The 12,139-nt window shown below is 35.0% G+C and overlaps 1 protein-coding gene across 7 annotated transcripts in view; it reads right to left on the reverse strand.

Moving 5' to 3' along the window:
• The window catches only part of LOC146004825 (transcription intermediary factor 1-alpha-like), a 71,889-nt gene that overhangs the window by 50,358 nt on the left and 9,392 nt on the right, over window positions 1-12,139 (reverse strand). For all 7 annotated transcript variants that reach the window (XM_083143853.1, XM_083143866.1, XM_083143861.1 and 4 more), the window contains one exon: window positions 10,692-11,661. In XM_083143853.1, the coding sequence (XP_082999979.1) occupies window positions 10,692-11,661 (970 nt within the window). The remainder of the gene's footprint in view (window positions 1-10,691; window positions 11,662-12,139) is intronic.

The following is a 12,139-nucleotide window of genomic DNA, read 5'->3' on the forward strand; positions in this document are numbered from 1 at the left end:
AGCCATGGTTACTTGCTGTGGCCATTTAGCATGGTTATCAATGCACAACACTCGCATTAAACGGTTAAGTTCCGAATGATATCGTTCAACCATGTTGGATGAAGGATGGTATGGTGGAGTGAACATAAGTTTGACACCATATTCTTTCATTTTAGTATTAAAAAGACATGAACGAAACTGTGGTCCATTATCTGAAATTATTTTTTCTGGAATACCCAGATGTACAAAATATACTTGGCACAATTTATTCAGTACCGTAACCGCGTTGCTGTTGGTCACTGGATATGCCACTAAATACCTGGATGCTGCATCCAATATAGTAAATAAGAAACGTTCACGTTTAGGACCCATGGTGAATGGACCTTGCAAATCAATGAACAATATTTTCCCAGGCTTGTCGGTAATGTGTACTTTGGCTAAATGTTTAGACGGATGCTTGTTCGGTTTAGTACGAATGCATAAATCACAGTCTGCTACATATTGTTGTACATCTTTCTTCATACCTTTCCATTGGAAGTATCTATATATTTGAGAAAGTGTACGACTAGCACCAAAGTGTCCCGATAAGTCATGAAATTTGTTCAAAATTGAACCTACTAATGTAATAGGAACACAAATTCTAACTTTTTGCACGTTATGAAAGTCTCTAACACACAAAATATTGTCCCTTAGAAGATAACGTTCATTCCAAGTCCTACTTCTTGGATTATCATTAAGAATTGAAGAGTGCAAAATATATTGCCTAATTTCTTTCAATTCATCATCTTTGTCTTGGGCTATAATCAAATCATCTATATTAATGAAAGATTCTAATATTTCCTTGAACTGCAAAGAATTTACATGATACAAGAGACCTTCTTGCATCGGAAATGTCCTACTTAGAACATCAGCAATTATGTTTTCCGACCCTTTACAGTATTGAACTTGGAAGGAATACTGCTGTAATTGTACAAACCAACGAGTTAAACGTGCATTCCATGTGTGCGCCGTTTCTAACCAGGTAAGTGCCTTATGGTCAGTTATGATAATAAAATGTCTGCCTTTTAACAGTGAACAGAACTTATCAATAGTAAATAATATTGCTAAAACCTCCAATTCTGTAGAAGTGTATGATTTTTCATAACTTCTGAGCAATCTACTCACGAAACCGAGAGGTTTAATGTCACCATCAATCAGCTGATAGCAGTATCCTGCAACACCTATTATTGATGCATCAGTTTGTACATAAAAAGTGTGTAAAAGATTAGGAAAAGATGAAAGTACTTGTTCACTAACTTTATCTTTTAGTATTTTAAAAGCTGTAGAAGCTTGGTCATTCCATTGCCATTTTTTACCAGCCTTCAACAAGTCATACATAGGTTGTGCTATGATGGCATAATTTTTTATGTATTTGCTCAACCAATTAAAACAACCTAAGATTTTTTGCAGTTGCTTAACCGAATTGGGTACAGGCAAATTTACAATGGAATCTACATACTTAGGATCTTTCTTATATCCCTGCGAAGTAATTATGTGACCCAAAAATTTAATTTCTGATCTACAAAACTCACATTTTTCAAGTTTCAACGTCATGCCTGCCTGCTTCAATCTTTCAAGAACTGTTCTTACATGTATTAAGTGAGATGCAAAATCCTGAGATTTTATGATAACATCGTCAACATAAACTACCACGAAATCTCTACAGTCCTTAAGCACACGATTTAACGCATCGACGAATACAGCTGTACCATTTACTGCACCAAATACAACTCTTTTAAAATGATATAAGATACCTTCGAACATAAACGCAGTATACTTTCTGCTGTCGGGATGTAGATTTATTTGCCAGAAAGCATTCAATAGATCCACCGAAGTGAAGTATTTACAATTGTGGAATTCTACCAATAAGTCTTGTATTTTTATGGGATGCACTTGAATAAGCTTAACATGCTGGTTTACTCTTTTGAGATCAACACATAAACGGATACCTCCCCCAGATTTAGGAACTACTAAAAGTGGAGACAGATATTCTGAATTAGACAACTCAATAACATCCCAATCAAGCATGATTTTTATTTGTTCACGTACTTGATCTCTATAAGCAAAAGGTATAGGATAATTTCTGCCTACTATAGGTAGATCTGTATCTAAAACCATTTTATGAACGTAATCGTTACACAAACCAGGTTTATTAGAAAATATTTCTTGATATTCGAGTAGTAACTCTATGAACAAAGTTTTTTGTTCGTTTGTAAGCGAATCAGCCTTATTCATGTACTCTTCAAACTTATGCAGGTTGAACTTGGACTTATCCTCCAAGCCATTATAATTACTGACATGAGAACACTCAAAATAAGACAAATTATTGCCATCTTCAATTATTGGCATGAAGCGCGCGAAAGTGCGTTCTTCATCAGAGACACATGTTATTGTTTGATCTTTAAAATTTAACGATGCTTGAAGTGCATATAACACATCTAATCCCAAAATGATATCCACCTGTAAATTGTGAACCACCAAAAACTGAACGTAACATTGTAAATTACTTATTTGAATGATCAGTTTAACCATACCTAATACCTTGGTTTTCTTATTACCAGAAAAATCTACCAATCTCACATTATCCGCAGGTGTGAGCCTGGGTCTACTGGCCTTAATATTAATTTCTTTCCAAACAGTATTAGAAAGCAGACTAATTTCTGCGCCAGTGTCGCAGAGAGCTGTATAAAATTTATCAAATATAAAAACTTTTAATTTTGCAGTAAGTGTGTTACTGCCGAGAGCATTAATTGGTGTTGGAATTTCTTTTGATTCATATTCATCACTATTATGAAATTCTTCCCATTTACCTAGATTAATGTTATCAGTAGTGGGATTATTAACTTGACCTTCATCACCCACTTTAAAACAAAGGTCGCTTGTTAGTTTTCCCGCAAGGACAAAACATTATCCTCATCGTGATAACTATCAATGCTATTTGCATCCCTAAAATGACTAACATTGACATTGTGCACAGTAGCTTGCACTTTTATATCTCTACCCACTTTATCATTAGATGTACAAGGTGTACAGCCAAAACCCATACTGTACAAAAATTGTTTAACCTTAGTCATTCCCGCATAATTCCAATGTATCATATCTACTCTACCTCTGGACGGGTGACCAAGGAATTTTTGGTACAAGGAGTTATCTATGCGGTCATTCTCCAAGAAGAATAAAGGCGCTATATTGTATACTTTTACTTTAGATTCGTCGTGCAATGACATCAAATATAAATTGAAATTATTCCATGTCTGCCACAAATGTTCATTAGGAGATGACATATATTTAGGAAGAGGTGGCAAACATAGTATCGTAACTTCAGCACATCTAGATTTCAATGTATTCAAGAGTTTGCTGAAAGACACTTGCATTTGTTCGAAGCTGCGTTTCCTAATTAAATCATTGGTACCTATCATGACCAATATTTTGTCTGAGAGTTTCTTAGCATTTGATACACACCTATGCAGATCATCAATGGTTTGTCCCGAGACACACAAACCTATGAATCTGGAAGCAGATTCATTCATATTCCATCTGTAACCTAAAATACTGTTAGCATACCTAACTAACATACTGTCACCAAGTAGTTGATGATCTCCTAACTTAGGAATGAACTCACCTAAATCACAATGATCATTATTTACTTCACTTGAGTGAGCATTATATTGAGCTTTTGGAAAAGGAGGATTTTCAACCGCTTTGATGCTCAAGACACCTCCTGTATCAGGAGCATCTAAGAGTTTTCCTGCCTCGAACCCAAATTCACATTTCTAGAAATCTGATTGTTTCTTACCCATGTCCTACCATTAACATAGGATTTACGAGCAGATCCAACATAATCGTTACGGTCTAAGTTTCTTGACCCACTTCTGTTAGACATATTTCGATCATTTTGCTCCTTAAACATAGACACATTAGCTACCTTCGATTTATTCTTCTGGTTACCATAAGTTTTACTAGAATCCATATACCTAGTTGAATTATTTTTTAAAGATTGAAAATTTTCTATGGCTTGCAATGTCTGTCTCAGTGTATGAATATTATTCACCACCAAGTGTTCACTTATTTTATAAGGCAACAACGAAGACAACTGAGCAATAAGATGTGCTTCGTCAGCATGTGGTTGTATAGATTTCAATTTTTTGTAATTCTTATTCACAAACTGCAATAAGTTCTCTTTGCTGTCTTTATCATAAGGTGAATTTAGGATTTTAGTCAAATTTACAGATTTCCACCTATCGTTTTGATAATGAGATAAGAAATCTGTCTTAAACTCAGCATAAGACTTAAACTTTAATTTATTTTCAATGTACCAGGTACGCGCACAATCTGTGAGTAATTTAGGTAAATAACTCATATATTCACTCTCATGAATATTGTAAATTTCCAGGTTTTCCTCTACTTTTTCTAAAAATTCAGATGGTATAATATCTGCGGAAACACCATCAAAATGAGGGAAGTGCCTCAAATCTTGCGGTTTAATTATTGGCTTATACCTAACCTTTGATGTATCTCTTGACGGATCAACTTCCGAATGTTTAACATTTGGAACATTTGTCGGAGGAATTATCTGAGGAATATTACTTACATTCTGTCCAACTCTACCAGTTAACCTGTCACGTTTTAACTTATTACGCTTATTAGCCAGTCTTGTATTACAATACGGACCATCATCCACGCATGTACTATCATGAACTGATTTGACACTACAATCAGTTTCCGAATCAGAAATTGCACCAGAACGATGCGTGCATTTACCGTAGTCATGCGGAACATAACCAACACTAGGTCTACTTATACCTTCATGGCTTTCATGATTTGGATTAACCTGTCTAGCATTAAGCTCATGAAAAACATCCTGTTTTAAATTCATATTTCCATCCTTTGATGTCATATTTGTTCTGACCGTAATAGGAGTCAGTACATTATTAACCATAGTTGTTAGACTAGTTTCGATCAGCGACATAGCCTTTCTAATGTTGACATTTAAATTAGAAACTGCACCATCATTCAACATGTCACTATTTGGAGCAACCTTAACATATTGTACATTACTATCATCTTCACTACGTTTATTAACATTGGGTGGAATTTTGGATGTCAGAATGACATGACTTCTGTCATCGGATTCGTAATCACCATCGCTCTTATCAAGCTGATCCCTCATATCTAACTTATTCACTAATGGTTTATTGAACTGTAATTGTTCTAATGCAGCTTGTACCTTTCCTAAGTCTTTCCTAACTGTACACAGAGACATATCATTCTCTTCACAAGCTCTAAAGCATCTATCAAGCTTTAAGTCAAACTGCCTTGACAGATCCTCTGTAACACTCTCGATTTTGTTATCGACATCCTCTGCCAACGATACTAATTCTACTTTCATTTTCTTGTCTAGAGCATGCAAATCTTTCTCTACTATTTCATACCTAAGCATACATTCATTTCTAAATTGACCTATATCAATTTTGAGATCTTTGAAGTCCTTTGCATGAGACTTATGTGCTTCGGTTAATGCATTCAAAGCTGTGTCTACCTTTTTATTTTGTTCTGCTTGCACTTGCAAAGCAGTGTCAATTTTGGTATTATGTACCTGCAAAGCAGTTTTTATATCACAATTTTGTGCCTGCAAAGCAGTGTCTAGTTTATTATTATGTTCTGCCTGCACTTGCAAAGCAGTGTCTAGTTTACTATTTTGTGCATTAATTAACCCTACAATGTCCGACAGTGTGAAATTTCCATCAACAGCTTCAGCCATTGTTAATATGCTATATTAAAACAAATTTAGTAATTAAATACGTAAATACACGAATTGAATTTCTTAACACCCTTTGTAATGCAAACTACAACATAAATAACTTTGGCAACACTGCCTTCAAAGGTCTTAATGTTATTACCAAACTTTCAACTTTGTCTATCTGACAATACGAAACAGCAAATTAGATTTCCAGGATGACATACAACATAAGCAAAGTGAAAATTACGTTAAACATCATCATCTTACACATGCACATTTGTCGATATAATCTAATATTATTGAGACAAGATGAGTCTCATCAATCTTAATATCATTGTGAGACGAAAAACGATTCTGATCAATCTTAATGTAACCAAGTTATACTAAATATGTTTTTGACAAATTACCTCTTAAGAATTAAGAGACTAAATGAGTCTCACTAATCTATATATCATCAAGTTCAAATATCAACTTTGAAAATACTTTAATAAGCACAAAATAAGTTTCAGTTATTTTAATAATGACTGAGACTAAAGATGAGTCTCATATATCTATATATCACGACCTTCCTTCCTCGGTTTAGCACACGGTCGAGATCAAAATTATATTAAAAGAAATTAAATTAAAATGGTTTCATAATTTTACATGACAAAATACGAGAAGTTCAAGTTTTAAATTTTCTATGTTGCAAAATTACTGTCACAAATATGTATTCACTTTTGAGTACTTAAGGAAAATTACCAAGATCGAATATTAACACACTATATATTTAAACAAAAATTAAACAACTGAGTTTAACAAGTACATACATAAATTCAGTACATGTTTTTATATATATATATTGAAGCATAAATATTGTTTTGCATTAACCTGTTCGCATATTACAGATTTATCTTCAAGTTTATCACGTTAAGTCATTTATTATCAAGAAGAATTATTTCCGACCTTGCGTAGATCTTTACGATGAAAATCGGCACCAAACGCTCGATTATCAGATTAGAATCAAATACGAATTATGTGTATTTATACGTTCAATCGACTTTTCACATTTCGAGAGCACACTTTTTGTATATTTGCAAATATAGGCCTTTCACTTATGTAGGTACATGCATGTAAGATACTTATCTCATAATTCCACACAAAGAGAAGATGGCTGCCATTTTACGTGAATCCATCGGGTCACAAATTTAATGTCCTTTGGACCTTTTAAGCATTTTGCGACGCAATTTCAGTCGTTACAATCGAATATTATACTTATCTGCGCTGCTATATCACATCATATCCACAAATCTTCATGTTATATTTTAAAAGTTCCAATTTCAGTTTCCGAAACTTTTTAGCGACTTCATTCTAGTCGAGGTGATCTTAAAGATGAAGCAGTGTATCCGAACTCACACTGTTACAACTTTTTTCACAGTATACAAACTTGCGAATACTTTTCAAGTGACAAATTTCGAATTGTACAGTAATTATACATTAAAATACTTGTAAAATAAATTAGATACAATAAAATAAATTTTACAATATTTCATTACATGTTTACGTATTTTATTTTCATCTTTTACCGTTATTTTAAGTTTTACAATTTTGGTGGGGAAAAGGTTATTTACGCTCAACTTAGATTTTTCCCTTTCTGTGAGTTGGCTATGTGTCCAAGTTTAGGATTACTTCTCAACTCTGGGATTACTCTTCAAGGCGCTTCTTTTAGCAAACCGTAAGTTTAATGTCGAAAATCAACCAAAATCAATTTCAAATGATTTGTACATGCTAGTAATATGTTTTAAATACATGTTTGTGCCCAAATACTTATGAAAGAGCAAATAAAAGCTGCTGAAACCAAACATATGTGCGATTATGCATTATTTTGGCAATTTTCGGTAAGCATATCATTGATCACAAACCAAATTACATCGCAAAATTATAAAAATATTGTAAATACGTGAAGTTTGGATATGTACTTAAATAAGAACAAAGCCAAAGTGGTGCAAATTAATTTTGTACAAATATAAATCGCCAAATACGAGCTCAAATCGAAAAATTCGAGAAATAAATTTATTTTATTTTTCACATTATGATGGTACTCATTCTGATACCGTCATACTGTATGGTCTGCAATCATAAGGAAGAATGATAAGATGAAATTAATGTAAACGAACGAACATACATGCCAACATTCAAGTGAGTCAGTGGTGTGATTTTGGCTCCAGCACTCAATGTGCTCAGTCACAGAGGTGACAAATGCTGTTTTCATGTAATGAAGGGTTCATGTATTTGATTCCTAGCATGGATACATTCCTTGGTCTGAAGCCTATTTCGAACTGCAGGTTCAGCTCCAATTACCCAATCTGTGCACAGAATGAAACTAACAAGAAAACATTAAACTTTACATTTTAAAATAAATAGAATATAATCATTACTACTATATGTGACAAAAATATTGAGCCCTCGGTTTACGCGCTTGTAAAATTGTACTCCGTGGGAGGAAAAAAGTCAATTATACCTCATTGGAAAAATTCAAGTATCTACTTAACTTTGTTTTCTTACTATAATGAAAAATTCACTGAAAAGTGTAGTTTTTCCTTGCAATTTTCACGAACAGGGAACTTAACACCATACAGTTCATAATCAACTGTACATATATGTGTACATTTTGTGTACTTGAAGTTTGATTATTTTTGCACCTCTGTAGAAAAAATCAAATGCATATTTTTACTAGATACTTCAAAAATTGACATTTTAGGGAAATCTGCACACTTGAAATGCACAATTACAAATTCAATGACGTTGCAAAAAACTGTTGATATAATGCATTCGACCAAATTCCAGAAGATTTTCATGTGTACATCAAATATGGTTCCAGATATTAATTATTCTTTCGCACTCCTAATATGGTAAACAGGTGCATGACATATGGCAGAGTGCGGCCAACCTCAGACTCCGTGGGCAGCAGGCTACTTCCACAGCGTTGCCGCTTCGCAGGGAGAGTCACGCAAGTGCGTTCCATTGAGCCGATCCAAAGTATTGTCGCAGCATAAAATAATGAATGAAATATTTATTATATTGCAAATGGAGTACTGCTGTACTGCAGGTTTTTTCTTTTAAAAAATTCTAGCTTTTACCTTCATATGAAAATCGTCTCCTTTGGTACCCACCGAAGGTACATAGTGGTTCGGATCCCACTTTAAACTGCAAGTCCAGTCCCGAATCCGATTAGCCTACCTGTGCATAAAGTGGACTTAAAGAAAACATCATTTTCCCAGTATAATATTTATGTCGCACATTTAAACAGATATATTGAGTGCAACGATGTTCGATGATAACGATTTGAATGAAGTCGATGAGAGATCCAGTCTTCTCTGTATACAATAATAATGCACCTGATGTGTATACAGCAATTTCATAAGCAAGGGAAAACAGAGTGAGGTGCATACTAGCGATAGCAACGCATAGAAATTATATTTAAAAAATTGTGCATTTGAAGCCTTGATGCCAAATAACATTTTAAAATATATATTTAGAGCAAAAACTTATGTAAATTGTGTTTATCTCGCAAAATTCACTTAATCATCGTGTCGAGTAGTGGTGGTGGTTTCAACATTTAACGTGTTGCTATACATTCCACCTGAAATATTGCTTTATATTTTGTTCTGTTTCACAGCTGCGACTATTGTAATAAGCAAGGAGTTGTGGGTTCATTAAGAGAGACAAAAGGACTACAAACATTAATAACTTTCAATAAATATGAGTGAAAGGTAAAAGTATAAAATGCTGTTCATAATGGATTCTGTTGAACTGGATAATTAAAATAAAAGTCATGTATCTTTCTTCTCACCAGACCTTGGAAAAACTCGCCCAATATAATATTGGGTCAATGCAAATTTTTGTTGTTCCCTTTCTCTTTACATATCTTTTTCACACTCCACCATGCACTTGCCACCTTGGTTTATGTGTGAGATGCGCCCATTCATTTCCCCTGGTCTAAATATCTCTTGGCACGGACTATCATTTCTTTTGCACCGCTATGATATTACCGTCTTGCTAATTTCAAGCAAGAAAAAAAATCACTACACAGAACCGCCATCAGTCGATACAGTGCGTACGAACAAATACGCGAACTTGTGAGAGACCGACTGCCTGGATAGAATGCACGTAACAATTATTATGGCTATGTGGGAGTTCAGGCGATAATTCATGGCAGGAATGTAAACACAGAAGTGACAAAAAAAAATCGACATATCTCTAAAATGCTTTCCTTCCTCTGCGCAACACATTGATTCCGCTCATTTCCTGTGTCAAAGCTGCTCGGACTCTGAGTTTAAAGAGCAAGAGGCGACGCTTGGCAACAAAGTTCACTTCCTCTATGTGCGATCTTAGCAACGAAGTGAATTGCGCGGGAACCGGTTGCCAAGAAAAACAATTCCCTCTGTTCCTTTCAATTCCCACAGTGTGCAAGAATAAGATATGAAAATTTGATTTTTATTCCACGGCCATCATTTTGATATGCATTTCATGACCATTGGGCTGACAATTACCGAGATTGCAACATCATAATTAATCATTAATTGTGATTGTTCCACAACTGATAGTACCATTACATTTGGCCAAGATATTTCCACATAAACAAGGTTTAATCACAAAAAAAAATGATATTTTTACAACTGTTTTACACGAAGCTACACACAATTGAATTAGACTTATGTAAAAAACACCTGAAAAAACTACACTTTTGTCTCAGAAAACAGACAGAGTTAAAATCACTTTGCCTTGCTTTTGTCTAAAAGCAGACACTTGTAGCTTTCCAATGAGGTATACTTGACTTTTTTCCTCCCATAGAGTACAATTTTACAAGCACGCAAACCAAGGGCTCAATATTTTTGTCACAGATAGTAGACTTACACACTTACTGCACGAAGGATGGAATTCCAAAACTCACCTACTACATCTGCATCCTTCTGGTCTTGTTCACTTAACTTGGCCGTCACACAGGCTGAGCAAGCAGTATGCAAGCACACCAACAACCGAGGCTCATCTGCTGGCCCCACGTGCTGCAAGCAAAACACGCACTTGGTGGTACTCCACGGATTTGGAGGCCCTTCGCCTTCTGCATGGCTGGAATCAGATGGAGCTGCATCCTCTCGTTGATCTTCCATTTCTTTCTTCTGAATAACCATAGAACCTGTTATACTATTCTGTGAAACTGGAGATTTTGCAACCGGCTGCTTACACTCCTCTTCCTGAGGCTGTGGCTTCGACAGAGCATGGCATTCTCCATCGATATTGCTAACCGAAGATTGAATCTTTGACACAGACGAAGCCACGTCTTTTGCAACATCACCTGCAATTTCATTCATTACGTCGACAACAGTTTTTTCAACAGCCTCTGATATGTTCACGGTCATGGTATTACAATCCAAATTCTGCACAGATTCAAGTGTATTGGCAACATCGGATGTCAATTTATCCACAACATCTGTAATAACTTGCTGCACCTTGCCAGAGAGATTATTATCTTGTACCCTATCTGCACAATTGTTATTATTGGACTGTTTTGGAGAAGCAGGCTTGGCTTCAGCCTGCTTCTCCGGAACATCAGATCTTACGCCATTATGGCTATTACTATTACTACCAATAGGAGTAATAGTAATATTTGACCCTTTAATTTGAAAAGATTCTAGAATTCGTTCTGCTATGTTTTTCTCTTCTGCATTACTTACAATCGAAACACCACCATTTGTTTCAGTCCCGTCTACACTATTTTTAATAACTCTCCTCACTTCAATATCAGAATTTAATCTTATAGTATTATCTTCAGGTACAGTTCTTGCAAAGTCTGTGACCATGCCATTATATAAGTTGTTACCAGAATTTGATCTTCCATTGGACTCCATTGGGGTTAATGGAACCTGGAAAAAGAAATAAAAATTCATTAGAAAGAACAATTGTTATATTTAACTCCATTCTCATTTTTCTTGAAATTAAAATGTTAACATTGTAAAAAGGTAACACTATCCCCTGCATTTCACATATTTCTGAACCCAGCCATGGATGGAGGTGGTGTAATCAGCTCTAGCTCGATTACCTTTACACTCAGAGTTACCTCAAGGTAGGTTCCCAAGGCTATGTAGATATCGCAAGTAGGAGTTATATAAAATTATGGCCAACGCCTTATAACCGAGGGATTCCTAGAGGGGACACATTGCACAGATGTTCAGACCCCAGTTTAAACGGCAGGTCCATTCCCAGATAGCTTATCTGAGCATAAAGTGAACTTAAAATATTTTTTAAACAAACTGAACCAATGTTACCTCCATGGTAGTCAAAATACCTTACTGCTTGGACTACTGTATTTTGCAAATATACACTACTCAAGCATTTCTAAAA

Source organism: Lepisma saccharinum, chromosome 1, assembly GCF_977018435.1.
Source record: "Lepisma saccharinum chromosome 1, izLepSacc3.1, whole genome shotgun sequence".
In the NCBI taxonomy this organism is placed as follows: Eukaryota; Metazoa; Arthropoda; class Insecta; order Zygentoma; family Lepismatidae; genus Lepisma; species Lepisma saccharinum.